The sequence below is a fragment of the Ranitomeya variabilis genome, chromosome 3 (assembly GCF_051348905.1).
Source record: "Ranitomeya variabilis isolate aRanVar5 chromosome 3, aRanVar5.hap1, whole genome shotgun sequence".
NCBI lineage: Eukaryota > Metazoa > Chordata > Amphibia > Anura > Dendrobatidae > Ranitomeya > Ranitomeya variabilis.
The window spans coordinates 779721060-779746493 of NC_135234.1; the positions used below are offsets into that span (position 1 = coordinate 779721060).

Genomic DNA, 25434 nt, shown 5'->3' on the forward strand with positions numbered 1-25434 from the left:
ACCGGAGCGCCCGAGGAGCATCGGTAACCGCTTCCGGGGGCCAATGGAAGGTGAGTATATAACTATTTTTTATTTGAATTCTTTTTTTTAACAGGTTATGATGCCCAGATTGCTATATACTACGTGGCTGTGCAATATGCTACGTGTGTTGTGCAATATGCTACGTGGGCTGTGCAATATACTACGTGGGCTGTGCAATATACTACGTGGGCTGTGCAATATACTACGTGGCTGTGCAATATACTACGTGGGCTGTGCAATATACTATGTGGCTGTGCAATATACTACATGGGCTTGGCAATATACTACGTGGGCTGGGCAATATACTACGTGGGCTGTGCAATATACTACGTGGGCTGTGCAATATACTACGTGAGCTGTGCTATATACTGCGTGGGCTGTGCAATGTACTATGTGGGCTGTGCAATGTACTATGTGGGCTGTGCTATATATTATACGTGGGCTGTGCAATGTACTGCATGGGCTGTGCAATGTACTACGTGGGCTGTGCTATATATTATACGTGGGCTGTGCAATGTACTGCATGGGCTGTGCAATGTACTACGTGGGCTGTGCAATGTACTACGTGGGCTGTGCAATGTACTACGTGGGCTGTGCAATATACTATGTGGGCTGTGCAATATACTACATGGCTGTGCTATATACTACATGTGTGGCTGTGTGGGCTGTGCTATATACTGCGTGGACTGTGCAATATACTACGTGGGCTGTGCAATATACTGCGTGGGCTGTGCAGTGTACTATGTGGGCTGTGCAATGTACTACGTGGGCTGTGCAATGTACTACATGGGCTGTGCAATGTACTATGTGGGCTGTGCAATGTACTGCGTGGGCTGTGCAATATACTACGTGGGCTGTGCAGTGTACTACGTGGGCTGTGCAATGTACTGCGTGGGCTGTGCAATGTACTACGTGGGCTGTGCAATGTACTACGTGGGCTGTGCAATGTACTATGTGGGCTGTGCAATATACTACGTGGGCTGTGCAATGTACTATGTGGGCTGTGCAATGTACTACGTGGGCTGTGCAATGTACTGCGTGGGCTGTGCAATGTACTACGTGGGCTGTGCAATGTACTACGTGGGCTGTGCAATGTACTATGTGGGCTGTGCAATATACTACGTGGGCTGTGCAATGTACTGCGTGGGCTGTGCAATGTACTACGTGGGCTGTGCAATGTACTACGTGGGCTGTGCAATGTACTATGTGGGCTGTGCAATATACTACGTGGGCTGTGCAATGTACTACGTGGGCTGTGCAATGTACTACGTGGGCTGTGCAATGTACTACGTGGGCTGTGCAATGTACTATGTGGGCTGTGCAATGTACTGCGTGGGCTGTGCAATATACTGTGTGGGCTGTGCAGTGTACTACGTGGGCTGTGCAATGTACTACGTGGGCTGTGCAATGTACTATGTGGGCTGTGCAATGTACTGCGTGGGCTGTGCAATATACTGTGTGGGCTGTGCAATGTACTACGTGGGCTGTGCAATGTACTATGTGGGCTGTGCAATGTACTATGTGGGCTGTGCAATGTACTGCGTGGGCTGTGCAATGTACTGCGTGGGCTGTGCAATGTACTACGTGGGCTGTGCAATGTACTACGTGGGCTGTGCAATGTACTATGTGGGCTGTGCAATGTACTGCGTGGGCTGTGCAATATACTGTGTGGGCTGTGCAATATACTACGTGGGCTGTGCAATGTACTGCTTGGGCTGTGCAATGTACTACGTGGGCTGTGCAATGTACTATGTGGGCTGTGTGCAGCGCCCCAGAGTCCTGGTCATTGCAGTAATGTTGTTCTTCCACCAGGGGGAGTGATATTACGTCTAGAGGCAATAAAGGAGATCTGTTCAGGTATCACAACCACACAACACACTTCACACTCCAGCCACCAGGGGGAGCAAAGGTTCTATCTATTAGGGCACTCCTCACAGTTAGGTAAAACTGGGGGTTGGAGGGAAAGTTAGAGAGTTCCTGGCTGGAGACTGAGAGAGAAAGGTCTCCAGACCGAGCTGTCTGGAGCAAGGTCCAGCCAGATCCAGACTGCGGTCTGAGGAGGACGAGGGTCCACGGAGCTGCGCCTGCCCCACATGCGGCAGCATCCAAAGACAGAGACATTGAAAGGAAGCGTGTGGTAGTGAGTGAGAAACGAAGGCATAGCAACAAGTGGATACCAGAGAGGATAGTAGACGAGAGGAGCTGCATCCTTCTGGTGCGAGATCCGGTGGCCAGAATACCGAGGGAGTAAAGTGCTCTACGCCATTGCTTCAGAGACCGGCAGGACAGTCAATTCTACGTTGGCTGCCCGACCTTAATACCTAAGAAGACACGGTGGCAAATTGTGGGGGTCGGGGCGTCTCTAGGGTCCCTATAAACAAGCCTCAGGCCATCAGTCATACGGGTTTTGTTCTATCTGACCACGGGGAACAGAGAGAGAAGACTAATAACAGTGAGGACCTCATTAGAGCTTAAGCAAGTGAGGACCTACTGTGTTACTGTGCACATAGGAAGGCTATTGCATTCCACCTGGATAAGGGAACTCTGGGTTTGCCTTCAGACCGGCCGGACTCTGCCTGCCCTGTGATCTGGTGCCCTGGACTGAGGACACTGAAGCCTTCAGTAAAGGTAAAGAGACTGCAACCTTGTGTCCTCGTTATTTACCGCGCCTTCACCATCCACCATCACCACCTACACACTGGGAAGCCCTGGGGACACACTTCACCTGTGGGAAGGTATACCATCTAGCTGACATCACCCCAGCGGACCCCTAAGTAGCGTCGGTCACCCTGACCGAATACCACAGGTGGCGTCACGAACTATCCCTTTAGAGACCTTTCCCAAAACCATAAAAACTACTCCTTTCTTTATTGGACGTCCCTCAAAGGGCCACGGACCGGGTCGGGCCACCGTGACATCCCCTGAACCGAAGGACCCGGTGCCGAGTACCCCATTGCCCTAATGTGGGGGCGATCCATGTGCAATGTACTCCGTGGGCTGTGCAATGCAGCTCTGGAAGTGACTGGAGGATAAAACACAATGTGAGTGCAGCTCTGGAGGTGACTGGAGGATAAGACATGATGTGACCGTAGAATAGTGAGTGCAGCTCTGGAGGTGAGTGGAGGATAAGACACAATATGACTGCAGCTCTGCAGGTGACTGGAGTATAATAGATGATGTAACCACAGAATAGTGAGTGCAGCTCTGGAGGAGACTGTAGGACAGGTGCCCACAATCAGTCACACCCTGCTAGGAGCAGCACCTGTCTTGTGAGCTCCAGCATGAGGCCCAGAGTCTGCCTCTCTTCTCCCCAGGGAGAGGCAGGCTTCCTGGGAGGCCGGCATGGCTTCCCAGGCTTCTGTTCCCCGGTCTGTGCCGGCGGGGGACAGAGAGCAGCAGCAGAAGCAGCAACCGGCCCAAGAGGGACTGAGGAGGTCAGGACGGGTGAAGAAAACCATACCCACGCTGCTCACTCGCTGTCACAAATACTCTTGCTGTACCTGACTCAGCTCTGGAGACGTTACTGTTTACCACCCTACGTTGTATGTCCAGATTTCCAAATAAACAAGTCTGGATTGTATAATTCCTGGTGTGCATCATCTCTCCAGGCGCTGAGCAGCATTGGTCCTGTCTGCCTCACATCGAGGACAACTGAAGGTACGAATCTCTCTCACAGCACCTATTAGTCAACCACACCTCCATTTGCCTCATGTGGGGACAGAACAGTCGTAGCTGTCCCCACTCTTGTGAATGGGTGAGATGAGGCCTTGGTTCCAAGTACGAGGTAAGTAGCCGGCACTCAGCACAATATTGAACAGTTTAACCATTGCTGCCTGTATTTCCGGTGGGCTGTATTTCAGCATTTCTGGTGGGATTTCATCCAGGCCACTGGCTTTTCTACACCTTATGGAAGAGATTCGCTCTGTAATTTCCTGTAATGTGATTGGTGTATCCAGTGGGTTTTGGAAATGTTTGACTTTTTCCTTCATAGCTTTTAGTCACAGCCCCCACAAATAGTAAAAGATCAGCCTCCCCTTCTTCAGGCAGGCTACAGACAGGTAAGACACAGGTCTCCCTGTCATGATGAGCCTTCAACATATTACTTTCTGACGCTTTGCATGCTCATCTAGTGTCACCACATAATTAACATCATTCAGCCGCTTGTGTACAGTGTATGGTCCCTCCCATGCGGCCTGCAATTTATTCTGTAACATAGGGACCAACACCCAAACCTTCTGCCCCTCCTCGTAGGCCCTCAGTCTGGCATTACGGTCGTACCAGACCTTCTGGTTGATTTGGGCCTGGGTCACGTTCTCATGGGCCAGGTTGCTCAGTTTTTGCATTCTCTCTCTGAGCCGCAGTACATATTCGACCACTGAGACTCCCATAGTTCTGGGGTCGCCCTCCCGACAGTCCTTAATCAAATCAAGTGGCCCCCTGACCCTCCTCCCGTAAACCAGTTCAGAAAGAAGAGAGAAAGCCAGACCACTATATGAAGGGCACACCACCAATACATTGTAAAAAGGAAAATGCTTTATTGACAACATGAATAAAAACATTTAAAGAACAATCAAACAACCCGCATGAACCCTGCTTCCACACCTTGTGCAGGAAATCATATATCTAAAAATATATAGATAGAAACCATATATTAATAGATCAATATATAGTATGGTCACATGTAAACAGTTATATCTAGCCTCGATTAATCCTGAAATAGTACTCAAGGTGGAGGACTAGAAAACAGGCACTCTGTGACAGAAGAATCCCCAAATATACGTATAGAGTGTGGAATCCACAGGATATATTGACTGGGGGAAAAACAACACGCGAGAAGGTAACCTGTCACAATGTGGCACACTGCACCCTACCCCAATCACATAGGCACCCTGGTCACAGCTATAATGATGTATAAGCCACTGGCTGATGAGCGGCCATCACACTGTCATGAGCGGTGAGATGAATGCAAAATCACTGCTTCAAATGGACACACAATAAAGTCCTGGAGTGAGACGTGAAGCACTGGTGGCAAAAGCATGAAAGTAGCAGCTCACGGCTCTCCCAATGAGCAATTGCCTGTGTGTGAAGGGTATATGAAAATCCCCCCACAAGAATGGGAAAAAGGCAAATGCCTATCTGTGTGCTGTAGGATGGTTCCCCGGATTCAAGAAAGAATCCGCTCTCATATCTACCAGGGAGAAATCAAAAGTCCATCCAGGAGGCCAGTATGGAGGAAGCAGGGCATAGAGGCGGGTAACCCAACGCGTGTCGCCGTTACAAGAACTGCTTCGTCAAGGGAAGCGTGAACAGTGTTGTCAGTCAGGCTTTTCCATGGTCATGGTCCCGTTCACCCACCTGGTACCCAAATGCAAGTTTCCTGGAAAAACTCAAGCAAAAAATAAAAATAATGGAGGGAAAAAAAAAAAAAGGGGTCACATACTGCAAGCGGATATGGAAGCATGTATTCATACGGTATAAGAGGATACGCGGTCAAAGTTGATGAAGGAGAACAATAAATCCTAGGAAATAGTCCAAAGCATTCCACCAGTATTTTGATTTTGAACATTTGTTTTAATGTCCTGTTAAAATGCTCCCAGAGTCCGTTGGTTTGGGGAGAATCCGCTGCATGCGCAGATTGGGATCACTTGTTCCCAGCCGTTGTAAGTCCATTTGTAAAGTACAGTCCATAGGCTCCTCAGCACTGGCATTGCTGACATTTCCATCAGGCATCTCCAGTGCAAGAGCTGGCATTGCTGGGTCTCTCTGAGATGGGCTCTCTCCTTGGCCAGATGTTCCAGCACTTTGCTCTATGTCCTGCTCAACCATATCAGCCGCTCCCTGGATCTGTCGGCCGTCTCTATTCCTCTCTGCTCACAGAGGTCGGTCAGAGCCTCTTTTCTCTGCTTCTTGTACTGGGCTGCCATATCGATGAACAGCCTTCGCCAAATAAAAGATAGAAAAGAAAAACAGGGAGGGGAAACTGTTTGCAAGTATGTCTAAGTAAGCATTGAGCTGAACCTTGAAGAACTGGTGCGCCCCTCGCAAGGATACCAATTCTTTAGTACAGGGAATAATTGCTTAAACCATACACTAATGCTCTAATAGAAATAATTCTATCCCACCGCTGCCACCAATTTGTGACGTACTCACTTTTTTATCAGTACGTAACTTGAGTTGCGCCTGCAAGGGTTAATCTATCTCCCCTCTCTCAGTCCAGCATTCAACCTCTGTTCTATGCTGTAATGGGAGCATAATTCACACCCCGACCCAGACCACGCACCCCTCTCATACACGCTGCCACCACTCACCGAACACACGGGTGATGAGTCCCGGAAATATTACTACTACTGTCTGCCAATCTGCAGGATCACACACTCTAAGGCTATGGATGCTATAGAGCATACAATGTTCAGACTTAGTAAAGTTTTAAGCTTTAATAGAAAACGTACAGTGCTTACAATAAAAGATATAAAAATATGGAAATAAAAAGTGACATACAAATATGCAAAACAGTTAATAAAATAAAGGGATAAAACTTTCAGAAATATCGAACTTTGCATTCTGGCATTCAGCCCCTGAAGGATGGAGAAATATGGAATGGATCACATCAGCTTTCCAGGCTGCGCCCACATGTGAACATCTTTCTTTGTGTGTAGGCCTAATTTATAGAGTCAACTTGAAGGTCAAATTTCTAGACCAGCCTCTCAGGTTAATATTATAATTGCTGGTTTGTGACTGAACCATGGCCACTCCACCAATGAATATATTATTTTCTCTGAAACTCTTTGTGTAAGCTTTGTCATGCAGTGACCTATGCTGAAGCTAGGGGGTGCTGTGTGTGCTCCTCAGGATATACATGGAGGCGTATCTGTAATGGTGATAATGAGATAGTGACTGACATTATTGTATATGGCCGGTATGTGTCGCAGAGGGGGTCTGCGCTGTAAGCCAGTAATGTTACATAGTTACATAGTTACATAGTTATTAAGGTTGAAGGAAGACTGTAAGTGCATCTAGTTCACCCCATAGCCTAACCTAACATGCCCTAACATGTTGATCCAGGGGAAGGCAAAAAAAACCCATGTGGTAAGAGTAAGCTCCACCATGGGGAAAAAAATTCCTTCCCGACCCCACATACGGCAATCAGACTAGTTCCCTGGATCAACGCCCTATCAAGGAATCTAATATATATACCCTGTAATATTATACTTTTCCAGAAAGGTATCCAGTCCCCTCTTAAATGTAATTAATGAATCACTCATTACAACATCATACGGCAGAGAGTTCCATAGTCTCACTGCTCTTACAGTAAAGAATCCGCGTCTGTTATTATGCTTAAACCTTCTTTCCTCCAGACGTAGAGGATGCCTCCTTGTCCCTGTCTCAGGTCTATGATTAAAAAGATCATCAGAAAGGACTTTGTACTGTCCCCTCATATATTTATACATTAACATAAGATCACCCCTTAGTCTTCGTTTTTCCAAACTAAATAGCCCCAAGTGTAATAACCTATCTTGGTATTGCAGACCCCCCAGTCCTCTAATAACCTTGGTCGCTCTTCTCTGCACCCGCTCCAGTTCAGCTATGTCTTTCTTATACACCGGAGACCAGAACTGTGCACAGTATTCTAAGTGTGGTCGCACTAGTGACTTGTATAGAGGTAAAATTATGTTCTCCTCATGAGCATCTATGCCTCTTTTAATACATCCCATTATTTTATTTGCCTTTGTAGCAGCTGCCTGACACTGGCCACTGAATATGAGTTTGTCATCCACCCATATACCCAGGTCTTTTTCATTGATGGTTTTGCCCAGAGTTTTAGAATTAAGCACATAGTTATACATCTTATTACTTCTACCCAAGTGCATGACCTTACATTTATCCCCATTAAAGCTCATTTGCCATTTATCAGCCCAAGCTTCTAGTTTACATAAATCATCCTGTAATATAAAATTGTCCTCCCCTGTATTGATTACCCTGCAGAGTTTAGTGTCATCTGCAAATATTGAAATTCTACTCTGAATGCCCCCTACAAGGTCATTAATAAATATGTTAAAAAGAAGAGGGCCCAATACTGACCCCTGTGGTACCCCACTGCTAACCGCGACCCAGTCCGAGTGTGCTCCATTAATAACCACCCTTTGTTTCCTATCCCTGAGCCAGCTCTCAACCCACTTACACATATTTTCCCCTATCCCCATTACTCTCATTTTATGTAACAACCTTTTGTGTGGCACCGTATCAAAAGCTTTGGAAAAGTCCATATACACTACATCCACTGGGTTCCCTTGGTCCAGTCCTGAACTTACCTCTTCATAGAAGCTGATCAAATTAGTCTGACATGAGCGGTCCCTAGTAAACCCGTGCTGATACTGGGTCATGAGGTTATTCCTCTTCAGATACTCCAGCATAGCATCCCTTAGAATGCCCTCCAGGATTTTACCCACAGTAGAGGTTAAGCTTACTGGCCTATAATTACCGAGTTCAGTTTTTGCACCTTTTTTGAATATTGGCCCCACATTTGCTATACGCCAGTCCTGTGGTACAGACCCTGTTATTATGGAGTCTTTAAAGATTAAAAATAACGGTCTATCAATGACTGTACTTAGTTCCTGCAGTACTCGGGGGTGGATCCCATCCGGGCCCGGAGATTTGTCAATTTTAGTTATTTTTAGACGCCGCTGTACTTCCTGCTGGGTTAAGCAGGTGACATTTAATGGGGAATTTTTATCACTAGTCATATGTTATGACCCCAATGGCGAGGGTCTCAGAGGAACGTGGAAGTCTGCAGAATACAAAAATCCAGCTCATAGGGCAGTGGTAACTGGGTTGACCATATATCTACTCCTAACGCCAACACTAGAAGTAGCCGGGGATCATTCCTACGTTGATTCTAGATGACACGCTCCAGCCGGAGAATCTAGCTACCCCTAGTAGAGGAAAACAAAGACCTTTCTTGCCTCCAGAGAAGGGGACCCCAAAGCTGGATAGAAGCCCCCCACAAATAATGACGGTGAGGTAAGAAGAAATGACAAACACAGAAATGAACCAGGTTTAGCACAGAGAGGCCCGCTTACTGATAGCAGAATAAAGAAAGGTAACTTATATGGTCAAAAAAAACCCTATCAAAATCCACACTGGAAATTCAAGAACCCCCGAACCGTCTAACGGTCCGGGGGGAGAACACCAGCCCCTAGAGCTTCCAGCAAAGGTCAGGATATAGATTTGGAACAAGCTGGACAAAAATACAAAACCAAAACAAATAGCAAAAAGCAAAAGGCAGACTTAGCTGATATAACTGGAACCAGGATCAGTAGACAAGAGCACAGCAGACTAGCTCTGATAACTACGTTGCCAGGCATTGAACTGAAGGTCCAGGGAGCTTATATAGCAACACCCCTAACTAACGACCCAGGTGCGGATAAAAGGAATGACAGAAAAACCAGAGTCAAAAAACTAGTAACCACTAGAGGGAGCAAAAAGCAAATTCACAACAGTACCCCCCCCTTAGTGAGGGGTCACCGAACCCTCACCACGACCACCAGGGCGATCAGGATGAGCGGCATGAAAGGCACGAACTAAATCGGCCGCATGAACATCAGAGGCGACCACCCAGAAATTATCCTCCTGACCATAGCCCTTCCACTTGACCAGGTACTGAAGCCTCCGCCTGGAGAGGCGAGAATCCAAGATCTTCTCCACCACGTACTCCAACTCGCCCTCAACCAACACCGGAGCAGGAGGCTCAGCAGAAGGAACTACAGGCACAATGTACCGCCGCAACAAGGACCTATGAAATACATTGTGAATAGCAAACGACACAGGAAGATCCAGACGAAAAGATACAGGATTAAGGATTTCCAATATCTTGTAAGGCCCAATAAAACGAGGTTTAAATTTGGGAGAGGAGACCTTCATAGGAACAAAGCGGGAAGAAAGCCACACCAAATCCCCAACGCGTAGTCGGGGACCCACACCGCGGCGGCGGTTGGCAAAGCGCTGAGCCTTCTCCTGTGACAACTTCAAGTTGTCCACCACATGATTCCAGATCCGCTGCAACCTATCCACCACAGAATCCACCCCAGGACAGTCAGAAGGCTCCACATGACCCGAAGAAAAGCGAGGATGGAAACCAGAGTTGCAGAAAAAAGGCGAAACCAAGGTGGCGGAACTAGCCCGATTATTAAGGGCAAACTCAGCCAACGGCAAGAATGTCACCCAATCGTCCTGATCAGCAGAGACAAAACACCTCAAATAAGCCTCCAAAGTCTGATTGGTTCGCTCCGTCTGTCCATTAGTCTGAGGATGGAAAGCAGACGAAAACGACAAATCAATGCCCATCCTACTACAAAAGGATCGCCAGAACCTGGAAACGAACTGGGATCCTCTGTCTGACACAATATTCTCAGGGATGCCGTGCAAACGAACCACGTTCTGGAAAAACACAGGAACCAGATCGGAAGAGGAAGGCAGCTTAGGCAAAGGAACCAAATGGACCATCTTGGAGAAGCGATCACATATCACCCAGATAACGGACATGCCCTGAGATAGCGGAAGATCAGAAATGAAATCCATGGAGATATGTGTCCAAGGTCTCTTCGGGACAGGCAAGGGCAAGAGCAAACCGCTGGCACGAGAACAGCAAGGCTTAGCTCGAGCACAAGTCCCACAGGACTGCACAAATGACCGCACATCCCTTGACAAGGAAGGCCACCAAAAGGACCTGGCCACCAGATCTCTGGTGCCAAAAATTCCCGGGTGACCTGCCAACACCGAGGAATGAACCTCGGAAATGACTCTGCTGGTCCACTTATCCGGGACAAACAGTCTGTCAGGTGGACAAGACTCAGGCCTATCAGCCTGAAATCTCTGCAACACACGTCGCAGATCCGGAGAAATAGCTGACAAGATAACTCCATCTTTAAGAATACCAACAGGATCAGCGACTCCAGGAGCATCAGGCACAAAGCTCCTAGAAAGAGCATCGGCCTTCACATTCTTTGAACCTGGTAAATACGAGACAACAAAATCAAAGCGGGAGAAAAACAATGACCAGCGGGCCTGTCTCGGATTAAGGCGTTTAGCAGACTCGAGATACATCAGATTTTTGTGATCAGTCAAGACCACCACACGATGCTTAGCACCCTCGAGCCAATGACGCCACTCCTCAAATGCCCATTTCATGGCCAACAACTCCCGATTGCCCACATCATAATTTCGCTCGGCAGGCGAAAACTTCCTAGAGAAAAAGGCACAAGGTTTCATAACAGAGCAACCAGGGCCTCTCTGCGACAAAACGGCCCCTGCCCCAATCTCCGAAGCATCCACCTCAACCTGAAAGGGAAGTGAGACGTCAGGCTGGCACAAAACAGGCGCCGAAGTAAACCGGCGTTTCAACTCCTGGAAAGCCTCCACGGCAGCAGGAGCCCAGTTAGCTACATCGGAGCCCTTCTTGGTCATATCCGTCAAAGGTTTCACAATGCTAGAAAAATTAGCGATAAAACGACGGTAGAAGTTAGCGAAGCCCAAGAACTTCTGAAGACTCTTAACTGACGAGGGCTGAGTCCAATCAAGAATAGCTCGGACCTTGACTGGGTCCATCTCCACAGCAGAAGGGGAAAAAATGAACCCCAAAAAGGGAACCTTCTGTACACCAAAGAGACACTTTGAGCCCTTGACAAACAAAGAATTTTCACGCAAAATTTCAAAGACCAACCTGACCTGCTCCACATGCGAATCCCAATCATCAGAAAAAACCAAAATATCATCCAGATAAACAATCAAAAATTTATCCAGATACTTCCGGAAAATGTCATGCATAAAGGACTGAAAAACTGAAGGCGCATTGGAGAGCCCAAAAGGCATCACCAAGTACTCAAAATGACCTTCGGGCGTATTGAATGCGGTTTTCCATTCATCACCTTGCTTAATGCGCACAAGGTTGTACGCACCACGAAGGTCTATCTTGGTGAACCACTTGGCACCCTTAATCCGGGCAAACAAGTCAGACAACAGCGGTAAAGGATACTGAAATTTGACAGTGATCTTATTTAAAAGCCGATAATCAATACAAGGTCTCAAAGATCCGTCCTTTTTTGCCACAAAAAAGAATCCCGCACCAAGAGGGGAAGAAGACGGACGAATATGTCCTTTTTCCAGAGACTCCTTGATATATGAACGCATAGCGGTATGTTCAGGTACCGACAGATTAAACAGTCTTCCCTTAGGAAATTTACTGCCTGGGATCAAATCTATAGCACAGTCACAGTCCCTATGAGGAGGCAGTGCACTGGACTCAGACTCACTGAAGACATCCTGATAATCAGACAAATACTCCGGAACTTCCGAAGGCGTAGAAGAAGCCATAGACACAGGCAGGGAATCCTCATGAATACCACGACAGCCCCAACTTGAGACTGACATAGCCTTCCAGTCCAGGACTGGATTATGGGTCTGTAACCATGGCAGCCCTAAAACGACCAAATCATGCATTTTATGTAAAACCAGGAAACGTATCACCTCGCGGTGTTCAGGAGTCATGCACATGGTAACCTGAGTCCAATACTGCGGTTTATTTGCTGCCAATGGCGTAGCATCAATACCCCTAAGAGGAATAGGATTTTCTAATGGTTCAAGAGTAAAACCACAGCGCTTAGCAAATGAGAGATCCATGAGACTCAGGGCAGCACCTGAATCTACAAACGCCATGACAGGATAAGATGACAGTGAGCAAATCAAAGTTACAGACAGAATAAATTTAGGTTGCAAATTACCAACGGTGATAGGACTAATAACCTTAGCTATACGTTTAGAGCATGCTGAGATAACATGTGTAGAATCACCACAGTAGTAGCACAAGCCATTCCGGCGTCTATGAATTTTCCGCTCATTTCTAGTCAGGATTCTATCACATTGCATTAAATCAGGTGTCTGTTCAGACAACACCATGAGGGAATTTGCGGTTTTTCTATCACATTGCACCGAATTAGGTGTCTGTTCAGACAACACCATGAGGGAATTTGCGGTTTTGCGCTCCCGCAACCGCCGGTCAATTTGAATAGCCAATGCCATAGTATCATTCAGACCTGTGGGAATGGGAAAACCCACCATAACATTCTTAATGGCTTCAGAAAGGCCATTTCTAAAATTAGCGGCCAGTGCACACTCGTTCCAATGTGTCAGCACGGACCATTTCCGAAATTTTTGGCAATACACTTCAGCCTCGTCCTGCCCCTGAGACATAGACAGCAAGGCCTTTTCTGCCTGAATCTCAAGATTGGGTTCCTCATAAAGTAAACCGAGCGCCAGAAAAAACGCATCAAGATCAGCCAATGCCGGATCTCCTGGCGCCAGCGAAAAAGCCCAATCCTGAGGGTCGCCCCGTAAGAACGAAATAACAATTTTTACTTGCTGAGCAGAATCTCCTGATGAACAGGGTCTCAGGGACAAAAACAATTTACAATTATTCACGAAATTCCTAAACTTAAACCTGTCTCCGGAAAACAGTTCAGGAATCGGTATTTTAGGTTCTGACCTAGGATTACTGATAACATAGTCTTGTATGCCCTGCACACGAGTAGCCAGCTGGTCCACACTTGTAATCAAGGTCTGGACATTCATGTCTGCAGCAAGCATAGCCACTCTGAGGTAAAGGGGAAGAAGGAAAAAAAAAAAAAACTCAGAATCTTCTTTCTTATAATCCCTCTTCTGCAATGCATTAAACATTTAATACTGGCCTGGCAAACTGTTATGACCCCAATGGCGAGGGTCTCAGAGGAACGTGGAAGTCTGCAGAATACAAAAATCCAGCTCATAGGGCAGTGGTAACTGGGTTGACCATATATCTACTCCTAACGCCAACACTAGAAGTAGCCGGGGATCATTCCTACGTTGATTCTAGATGACACGCGCCAGCCGGAGAATCTAGCTACCCCTAGTAGAGGAAAACAAAGACCTTTCTTGCCTCCAGAGAAGGGGACCCCAAAGCTGGATAGAAGCCCCCCACAAATAATGACGGTGAGGTAAGAAGAAATGACAAACACAGAAATGAACCAGGTTTAGCACAGAGAGGCCCGCTTACTGATAGCAGAATAAAGAAAGGTAACTTATATGGTCAAAAAAAACCCTATCAAAATCCACACTGGAAATTCAAGAACCCCCGAACCGTCTAACGGTCCGGGGGGAGAACACCAGCCCCCTAGAGCTTCCAGCAAAGGTCAGGATATAGATTTGGAACAAGCTGGACAAAAATACAAAACCAAAACAAATAGCAAAAAGCAAAAGGCAGACTTAGCTGATATAACTGGAACCAGGATCAGTAGACAAGAGCACAGCAGACTAGCTCTGATAACTACGTTGCCAGGCATTGAACTGAAGGTCCAGGGAGCTTATATAGCAACACCCCTAACTAACGACCCAGGTGCGGATAAAAGGAATGACAGAAAAACCAGAGTCAAAAAACTAGTAACCACTAGAGGGAGCAAAAAGCAAATTCACAACATCATATTGTCGCCATGGGATTTTCTTTTGTAAATACTGATGAAAAAAAGTCATTTAGCATATTGGCTTTTTCCTCATCCTCATCCACCATTTCACCCAGACTATTTTTAAGGGGGCCAACACTGTCATTTTTTATTTTCTTACTATTTATGTAGTTAAAGAATATTTTGGGCTTATTTTTACTCTCTCTGGCAATGAGTCTCTCTGTCTCAATCTTTGCTGCCTTGATTTGCTTTTTACAGAATTTATTTAATTTTCTGTATTTATTTAATGCCTCCTCACTACCTACTTCCTTTAATTCTCTAAATGCTTTCTTTTTGTCCCTTATTGCGCCCCTTACAGCTCTATTTAGCCATATTGGTTTCCTCCTATTTCTAGTATGTTTATTCCCATACGGTATATACTGTGCACAGGTCCTATCCAGGAGGCTAATAAACGTCTCCCATTTTCTTTGTGTATTTTTATGTCTCAGGATATCGTCCCAGTTAATTGCACCAAGATCCTCTCTCATCCGTTGGAAATTTGCCCTCCTGAAGTTTAGTGTCCTTGTCACCCCTCTACTACACATCTTATTAAAGGAGACATGAAAACTTATTATTTTGTGATCACTATTCCCCCAGTGACCCCCAACCCTTATATTTGCTATGCGGTCTGGCCTGTTGGTTAATATTAGGTCTAGCAGTGCCCCCCTCCTTGTTTGGTCCTGAACCAGTTGTGAAAGGTAATTGTCTCTCATAGTTGTCAAAAACCGATTACCTTTGCTGGAACTGCAGGTTTCTGTTCCCCAATCTATTTCAGGGTAGTTGAAGTCCCCCATAATAATGACTTCTCCTTGAGTCGCAGCTTCATCTATTTGCTTTACGAGGATATTCTCCATTGCTTCCATTACTTTTGGAGATTTATAACAAACCCCTATCAGTAATTTATTATTTTTTCCCCCTCCCCTTATCTCCACCCACAGGGACTCTACATTTTCATTAGATTCACCTATATTATCACACCGGATGGGTTTTAAGGAAGATTTTACATACAGACACACCCCACCCCCTCGCTTATCTGTACGGTCATTTCTGAACAGGCTATAGCCCTGCAAGTTAACAGCCCAGTCATGGCTCTCATCCAGCCACGTCTCAGATATCCCCACCATGTCATCATTATGCTCCAACAACATTAGTTCTAATTCATCCATTTTGTTGGCGAGGCTTCTGGCATTAGTATACATGCACTTGATGTTCCTCTCTGTACCTCTATTCTTTCTTAAATTACTAACTGTTCTAACCCCACCCCCCATGCCACCGCCACCCCCAACTTCCTTATTTGTGCCCAGGTCTCTATCTGCACTATCTTCCCCTCCTATAAAATGAATACCCTCCCCCCCAATCCCTAGTTTAAACACTCCTCCAACCTTCTAGCCTTTTTCTCCCCCAGCACAGCGGCACCTTCCCCAGTGAGGTGCAGCCCGTCCCTAGCGTAGAGCCTGTAGCCAACTGAGAAGTCGGCCCAGTTCTGCAGGAACCCAAACCCCTCCTTCCTACACCAATTCTTGAGCCACTTATTAACCTCCCTAATCTCCCGTTGCCTCTCTGGCGTGGCACGTGGTACAGGCAGTATTTCTGAAAATACCACGTTGGAGGTCCTTGCTTTCAGCTTGCAGCCTAATTCCCTGAAATCATCTTTAAGGACCTTCCACCTACCTCTAACTGTCATTTGTGCCAATGTGCACCATGACCGCTGGGTCCTCACCAGCCCCTCCCAGTAATCTGTCCACCCGATCAGCGATGTGTCGGACTCGAGCGCCAGGTAGGCAGCACACCGTCCGACGATCCCTGTGACAGATTGCCCTATCTGTTCCCCTAATAATTGAGTCCCCCACTACCAGCACCTGTCTGGCCTGCCCTGCTCTCCTATTTCCCCCCTTACTGGAGCAGTCACTCCTCCGGCTTTCAGAGGACATGCCTGGCTGCAGCAGTGCTACCCCTGTACTGGCACCCCCCTCATCTGCCAACTTAGCAAACTTATTGGGGTGAGCCAGATCAGGACTAGCCTCCCTGGCACTCTTCCCTCTACCCCGCCTTCTATCTGTCACCCAGCTAACTGCCACACTGTCCTGCAGCTCCATCCTACCATCCCCCTCATCTATCCCATTGAGCGTCTGCTCTGTGAGCAGAAGACTCCTCTCCATATTGTCTATGGATCTCAGTGTTGCCAGCTGCACATTTAGATCCAGTATCTGGGTTTCCAAATGCACAATGTGCTCACATCTCGCACAGCAGTGTGCACCCTCCACCGGCTGGTCAAGGACTGCATACATGTGGCAAGATGTGCACTGGATGGCATTAACAATTGTGGAGCACATTTCCTAATGGGGATTGCACCAGACAGAAGCGTTAATTAAAAATAAATACAAAGTATTAATTAAAAAAAAAAAAAAAAAAAAAAAAACAGAAGCAATTCCTCCCTTGGAAACTCCCTGATTCCAAAGTCACTGAATCACAAGTCACACACTTACTGCCGTTCACACTTACGCTCAGGTCACACTCAGCTCGCTCACACTCGCTGTGCTGAAGATTTATAGATTTTTTTTTCTCTCTATCTCCCCTCAACAGCAATCCACCTTGCTGTTCAGATGCACTTCCATGTTGCACTTCCATGCACTTCCATGCACTTCCAGATGTTGTTCTGGGACCTGTAGTCCCACAAGTATTTGCATAGTTGTAAAGGGAGCCTTGCAGGGTTAGTTGGAGAGCTGGGCGGGTCTGACTAACCACACACACCTCACATCTATGGGAGTGGTTACAACTACATAATGTGACCATGGTGTGGTCACATGAGAGTGTGTAGGTCCTGGAAGACTTGTGTGTTGGGAGGTCCTAGATGTGGACCGGATCCCTGAATAGCGCACTGAGAGGCCATGGACCTGAAGACTTGTGTGCTGGGAGATCCTCTGAGTAGGATCGGATCCCTGAATAGCGCACTCAGAGGCCGAATGTGCAGAGTCGGTCGGCTACTGTGTTCGGGAGCTACCAACCTTTGGAGGCTGTGGACTGTTGAGAGTGCCCTGGTCACAAGGACAATGATCCCTGTTAGGCTGCTTCCCAGGAGTGTGGACTGACAAGGAGTCAGCGTGTGGAGCAGGAGTTCCAGAAAGGTAGCCCAGAGTTGGGGAACTGTGTGCACTGATGGGGGTCAGTAATGAACTGTGTGGTCTCCCACGGTTACTGGACGAAGTGAGGTCCAATGTCGTGTGTGCTATATGAGTAGAGACATTGAAATGGTGTACGGACACCCCCCAGGGACTAGTCAAGGAGGACTGGCGGGTGTAGAGTCTGAACTGTGAGTTAAAGCCGTATAAGAAGTATCAAAGTTAAAGCTGCAAATTAATGTCACCTGTTGGTGCCTATTGTGTTCCATGAAGTATATAATGAACTGTGCATGACCCGGTTTATAACTGCATAATAAACCGCATGGACTGTTTAATAGAGAAAATCATGGCTGTGTGACTGAATCCTATTGCTAAGCGAGTGTCCCCCAACACATGCAGTAAGCGCTATCTCACAGCTTTCTCATACATAGTGTCAGGCTGTAATTGACATCTCTCTTCAAAAGAGCCAGAAGGTGTTAATTGTTTCCACTTCCTGGTTCTTAGCAAGGCCCCCTGGTGAGATTGGAGACACGAGACTGCCTTCTCAGGATAACATAAGCTGTGACCCCTATGAGTCCTGCAGTCTCAGGACAGATGTTAAATTACTGCTAGTCATACTTCCATACCTATACATATTTCACTATAGTCATTTTAATATCTATGGGAAAACTTTCAAACTGGACTATACAGGCATTCTGATTTTCAGGGTAAGTACACCAGTCTACAAAGACCTGGGGTCTACAAAGCTGAAATACAACAAAATTGTGTAAAAAGGATGATTTTCTCAAGATTTATTTTTACATAATTATGTCCAAATGTAAAAAGTCATTGTGAGGGAAGACCAGGGCCGTAGTCATGGCCGAGGATATGGGGGCTTCTGTGCCCTGGCCTTCCATCACATCAAAACAATGTCAATTACTTTGCATACCTGTGGCTCCACTACTGCTATGCTGTAGGCTCCCATTAGGCGGTGTTAAAAAAAAATTGAGACACAATCCATTCCAAATTTCAAATAAACTACTTTACTATTTTCTTTACGCAGCACATCCGGATTCTTCACAGCATTTACAACAGGATTCACATTACTCATCTCTTCTTTCCCTGCACTTTCTTTGCTGTCACATAGCACACCCCCGGGTCGGACAGCGCCACACGGTTCCTCAGTGTCCTCCCAATTCAGCTCTGCTATGGTTAGTCCTTCCTTAGTCTGTTTCACACCAGACCAGAGAATTTCCATCCCTGAAGACAATTGCAACTTGGTGAGCGACCTGCCCTTGTGTACTGTACTACGTGGCAACCCAACGTACTCCTGTTCCAAGCTCACTGCTTCTGAGAGTTCCCTCAGCCATTTTGTACTGGTACTGAGGGCATCTGCCCAAGCTATAAGCTGCCACATCATGGAGCTACCTGTGTCCCCATCCTGTCACTGCTTCTTTCTTGATTCTCCTTTCCCGTTGTTGTACTGGCCACTGTTGCTCAGGCCCAATGCTGTGTGTGGATGGTGGGCTCCTCTCTTAACGAATGTTGCGTGGTCACTGCTATTGAATCAAATTATATGTGGATAAGTTGGTATAGTATTCAAACACTTTATTTCAAAAACCGACTAATACCTAAAAATACTTTATTAGAAAAATATTTAAAAATTGTAATAGACAAAAAACCCCGCAAACCTACACTAAATATAAAAGATTGGGCTCCTATTAATCCCTATAAATCCCTAGTCCACCCTTCCTATCAGTGGAGGTTGGCACCCTAGCTTGTATGCAAAATGGCGCCCCCACTCACCGGCGGCTCGTCCTGATATAATCTACTAAACCCTACTAAACAGCAGGACAGCAAGAAAAGGCCCGTATCCACAACACACGTGCCGCTGGAAAATGAAATGGAAAGGGGGGTGGTGAACAATAAGGGATAAATGTTAAATGTGACGGCCACAGCAATAGATAAATATAATTAATTGGCCTACACTACCAGAAAACTGGGGTAGCCCTTGTATCAACTCATGATCACAAAAACACTACAATCAAGATATAGAGTGCTAGTATGATATGCTGTGAAAGGCCTAGTATAGCTGACCCTCACAAACCCTAATCAATACTGTCCCTACCTGGCTGCGGAGGTTGGCACCCCTAAATAAACACGCCAGTGGCGCCCCCGCTCTCGTCGGCTGCTCCTCAGTAGCCCTGTCCACAGACTTGGGAAGGAGGGGGAGGGGGGAGGAGGGAGGGGGGGAAAGGAAAGGGGACAGTGAAAGATATGTAACCAAACTGGGTCAGGGGAGTATTTTGCTCTGTGTGTAATGAAGTTATAATTTTAAATAAAGTGCCGCATGGCAAATATTGTGCAAACCACTTATAGTTTATAAGTAGTATTATGTACAGCAGTCTCTTGCACAGGATTTTGTACAGATGCCCTCCAGCAGACTGCTTTCAATAGTATTAACTTAGCTGAGGTGCCGCATAACAAATACCATGCAGACCACTTCGAATTTGTCAAGGTAATCTTATGTACAACGGTCTATTGCACAGGATATTGCACAGATGCCCTCCAGCAAACTGCTTTCAAAGATAGTATTATATACAGCAGGTTATTGCACAGATTTATTGCACATGTGCCCTCCAGCATACTCCTTACAATCAACAGAGTAGCAGTATGTACGATAATTTATTATTGTACAGTTACCCTCTAAAATGTGTATGAAATGTATATCCACACAATCACTGCTATTGCCCTGGGCATTTAAGCCGGTGTGGACTGTCTGGGCACCCGGGCCCTTCTGTCCCAAATCAGGAAGTCTTCCCTATCTTAACTGCAGCTGACCCCTCCTACAATAAACTATGTATACTTTTGTTCCCCCGTATAGTGACCAGAAACGAGTACTACACTTTCCATATGTAACAAGTGCACGACATGTCAAATTATATACATTACATTATATACATAACAGCATTCTCAAAGGGAAAAGCCACACGCGCATACTTCACATTAATTAGAACCATATTAACACAAGAGGAGGGGGTGGGGTATTTCATGATCCCGGTACAATCCTTACATCATCAATCATAAAAACAATTTGTATTTCATTTATATTTTGGCAAATTAGTGTCTTCACCTCCCAGTGAAGACATCACTGATATAATCACATGTGATCAGACTTAAGACCACACTCCTTATGCAAAACAAGCTCCTCATCTATTACTGCTGACAACCAGCCTGTATATCATGTGTGAGAGATTGTCAGCTCAGCCCCCTGTAAATACAGTGTCTTCATAAGTCTTCATGTCTTAAGTGGCCTCTTTCCTGCCTTTATTGACACTCGGCAGCCTCCAGAAGCTTTCACCTCACTGTGTGCAGATGCGCTGACATTTGCCACTGCCATTTCTGAGCAAGCTCTTCACTGCTGTTGGACCGATCCTGTAGCTGAATCCTCTTTAGGAGACGGTCCTGGCACTTGCTGGGGCTCCATGAATCCTTTGCAGCAATTGAACTTCATTCTTTAAAGTTTTTGATTATCCAATAAATGGGTGATTTAGTGGCAATCCTATAAGCAGCAATGTCCTTGCCTGTAAATCCCTTTTGATGCAATTCAATGATAACTGTGCGTGTTTACTTGAAGGTACCTATGGTTAACAGAAAAAGACAATAATCTCAGGCACCAGCCCAATTAGAAAACACCCTGTCTGCTCTCATTATTAAATCAGCACGACAGAGTGATACCAGCTGCCTTGTCCTTGTTTACACTTTCTCCTGCGCTAATGAGAAGATCACTGAAATTATGTCAGCAGGTCATATTATGATTTTACTCAGTGAAAATGGAGGGTTTGCAGTTAAATTAATTTTCATGGCAAGGAATGACTTTAGCTGGTCCACCCCTTTTTTTCTTTCAAGGATTGTCTTTGCAACTTTTGCAGTTCATCTGATCCCTCTTCACAATCTAAAGTTAATGCAAATTGCCGCAAAAAAACTGAAGCAACAAAATTTGTGAAGAACAATACTTGTGTCCGTTTAAAACTTTTGGCCTCGACTGCACATCTTCTGCTTCACCTGGAGCATCTTCAGGGCCGAGTTTCTAATTTGGTTTGTCTTCACACCATAGATGATCGGGTTCAAGAATGCCGGGAACGCAATGTAGATATTTGCTAGGAAGATGTGAACATTTTGTGAAACTATCTTCTGTCCAAACCTGTAAGTCACAAAGGTGAATATTCCAGGTACATAGGCTGCAATGATGACACAAATGTGAGAGCCACACGTTCCCACTGCCTTGCGACGAGCGTTCCTGGATGGCAGCTGGAATATGGCCCGCAAAATCATCATATACGAAAGTCCAATAAACATCAGGTCAAAGCCGGTGATAGAAAGAGACAAGACAAGGCCATAAATACTGTTCACTCTTGTATCTCCACACGCCACATTCACTACAGCCATGTGATCGCAGTACGAGTGCAACACCACATCACCGACACAATACTGCAACCGCCCAACCAGAACTGGAATGGGGAAAATGGTGAGAAAGGCTCTGACCAGGATGGAAGCCGCAATTCTCTCCAGAACTATGAAGGTAAGAATCGACGTGTATCTAAGCGGGGAACAGATAGCGATGTAGCGGTCATAAGCCATGGCGGCCAAGATCCCCGACTCCACCACTGACAGGAAGTGAACAAAAAACATCTGAACAAGACAAGAAAAAGCATCAATGCGGCTATCACGCGTCCAGAAAATTCCCAGCATCTTTGGCACGGTGGAGCTTGAGAAGGCCAGGTCATTGATTGCCAACATGGCCAGGAAGAAGTACATGGGTCCATGGAGGCTCTTATGAGTCCAGATTATGTATGTTATTGAGAAGTTTCCAAGAATGGCCAAGATATAGACGACGCAGAAGAAAATGGATACCAAAATACCAAGATCTTCCAACCCAGAGATCCCGATAAGGAAGAATGCGGCTGGCATTTGGGTGCTGATATTGGAGATGAGAAGCATTGATTGCAATAAGTCAACTACTAGGAAAGACGAAACTTGTGGGAGATCATTTTCGGTATCTGAGGAAAAGGAGACAAGAAATATAAGGATTTATTGTGAAGCAGATTTTTGGAGCATAAACAACTGCAGGCTTGTGTTGTGGAGGGACTTTTCGATTGGTTTGTGGGTTTCTTTTTAATGTAATACTCAGTATTGTGGTGATAAAGGTAATGGTCATTTTGTGTCCTTAGTAAAACAGCTCATTCTCCCACGTTGAATTGTGGCGCCCCAGGGTCCTGGCCGTCACAGTGGTATTGCTTTCCTCTCGGGGAAAGTGATGCTATGTTTGGAGGCAAGAACGGATAACTGCATCCAGGTATCACAAACATGCAACGCATTTCATACTCCAGGCCACCAGGGGCAGCTTTTGCTGCTATTTATTAGGTCACTCCCCATATATATATAACTGGTAGTCTGTAGGGAAAGTAGTTAGTTGCTGGCTGAGCTCAGCTCAGTTAGTTCCAGACCGGAGTCTGAGGAGGACAGAGGGTCCATGGAGCTGTGCGTGCCCTCAGACCTGCAGCTCCCAGAAAGACATTGAAAGGTAGAATTGCATTGCAGTGAGCGTCAAGGAAGTTGAAGCAAAGGAGAGGATACCAGAAGGGGACCAGCCCCGCTCAGGCTGCCTCCTTCTGAGGCGCAGAATCCCGGTAGCCGGAACACCGAGGGAGTAAGGACCTCTACGCCTTATTTCAGAGACCGGCAGGACAGGTAATTGCAGGTTACCTGTCCGCACCTACACCCAGGAGGCACGGTGACACCTACAAAGCCAGGTTATCTAAGAGACCCTATAAACATGCTCAAGTCACCAGTCATACGGGTTTTGTCCTATCCTAAATGGGGGACAGAGAGAGCACATCTGCAAGACACTTATGTGAAGCCAGGCAGTACGGGACTACACCACCACAGCGCAAGAGAAGGCTATTGATTTCCACCTGGACAAGGGAACTCTGGACTTGCCTCCAAACCGGCCGGACTCTGCCTGCCCGGTGATCTGGTGCCCTGGACTGTGGATGCTGAACTCTTCAGTAAAGGTAAAGAGACTGCAGCATTGTGTCCTCGTTCTTCTCTCCGCCTCTCACCATCCACCATCTACACACTGGGAAGCCCTGGGGATATACTTCACCTGTGGGAAGGTATACCATCTAGCTGCCATAACATCACCCCAGCGGACCCCTTAAAGCAGCGTCGGTCACCCTGACCGAATACCACAGGTGGCGTCACGAACATAAACGTTATCCCTTTAAAGACCTTTCCCTTTTATACAGACGTCCCAGGGCCATGGATCGGGTCAGCCACTGTGACATCCCCCAGTGAACATCGGAACTGGTACCGAGTACCCCACGGTCCTCTCGGAGCGATCCAGAATGTTGGTGAGTATGTAGTAAAAATTGGAGAAAAAAACCCAAATGGGGTGAAATGGTGAAAAAGCTCAATTCCAGCACTGTTTTGGGGGGTTTTGTTTTTACACCGTTCATTGTGTGGTAAAAATAATTTGGGAATCTGATTTCCCAGATCAAAATAATTATGGCACTATCGAGACCGAGGCTCGCCGGAGACTAGTCAGACAGGCGGTCCCTTGTGGCTTCTCCACACCCACTGTTCTTGAGTGATACACGCATGCAGGGAAAGACTCGTCACTCCAGGGTGGAGGGTGGGGAGAATCTACCAAAGACCCGCCGGTCTGACTAGTCTGCCACGCGGCTCGTCCCCGGCAGATATTAAACTGCGGTATTTCAGAATCAAACATACCCGGCTGAGATCGTATAGCCGGTGCCTGATGCATGCTGCTCGTGGGTCAGCACATGTATCACCACCTAGATTTTAGTGATTACAATTTTTTACAGACTCTTGCTTTTTTTTCTACCAATGGAGCTGTGTGAGTTCTTACTTTCTTGCTTCCTCAGTTGCTCTTTTTGCGGATACCATTTTGGGTATATGCAATTTATTGTTCGCTTTTTATTATAATTTTTTAGGGAAGTGCGGCAACAAAGAAAAAGCAATTCTGGATTTTGTGATTTATTTTTGTCTTTTAAAAAATACACAAACTGAGCTTGGTTTGAGTTAGTACACATGCAGCACATAAACTCATGTTCACATTGGCCATAAAACCTAAAACCTACAAGAGAAAACATGAGCAAAACCCTGATGTAACTAAATAAGTAAAAAGCAAAGGTGCATTTAAATAACACAGACTTCTTAGTAATACTGTTTTGATCAAAAATAGCATAAAACAGTATTACTAAGAACTCTGTGTCTTTTAACAAACAGTTGAAACAACATTATATTTTCATCGATTGGTTTTTTATAGAGACAATGTTACCATTGTTTATTTTTCATATTTAATTTCTCTACTTTCCAAGGTGATTTAAACATTTTATATTGTTTATTTGCTTTTAAACTTTTTTTTTACTCCCCTTTTAGCTTGCGATGGTTCGATTCCGTGCACTAAATCCTGCAGTATTGCAGTGTTGGTGTAATTGTGGATCTCCTATAAAGCCTAGCCTCTGGTTAAGCCTCACAATAGGACAAAGATGGAGCCACTCGACCTGCTGAAGGTCGCCGGCTGCAATGGTGAACGAATGGTTAATGCACTGGAGACCTAACCCTAAGGCCTGAGACACTGGAATTTATCAATCCAAACTAGAACATGAATATCTGAGAAGAAAGGAGCGTGCAGGACTCCACAGATGAGTGACGAGACAGATACAGAGGAACACAGGGAGGTGAGAAGGAGCGATAAATGTGCTATT

The 25434-nt window shown here is 46.1% G+C and overlaps 2 protein-coding genes across 2 annotated transcripts in view; both read right to left on the minus strand.

Moving 5' to 3' along the window:
• The window catches only part of LOC143817492 (olfactory receptor 52A1-like), a 165878-nt gene that overhangs the window by 117600 nt on the left and 22844 nt on the right, over positions 1-25434 (minus strand). The gene's annotated exons all lie outside the window — the stretch shown is intronic.
• Positions 21668-22642, minus strand: LOC143817861 (olfactory receptor 52K1-like). The gene has a single exon (XM_077299323.1). The coding sequence runs from the start codon at positions 22640-22642 to the stop codon at positions 21668-21670; it is 975 nt and encodes a 324-aa protein (XP_077155438.1).

Excerpts from the sequence above, each read along its gene's own strand:
- LOC143817861 (XM_077299323.1), bottom strand. The coding sequence starts at position 22,642 with ATGCTTCTCATCTCCAATATCAGCACCCAAATGCCAGCCGCATTCTTC.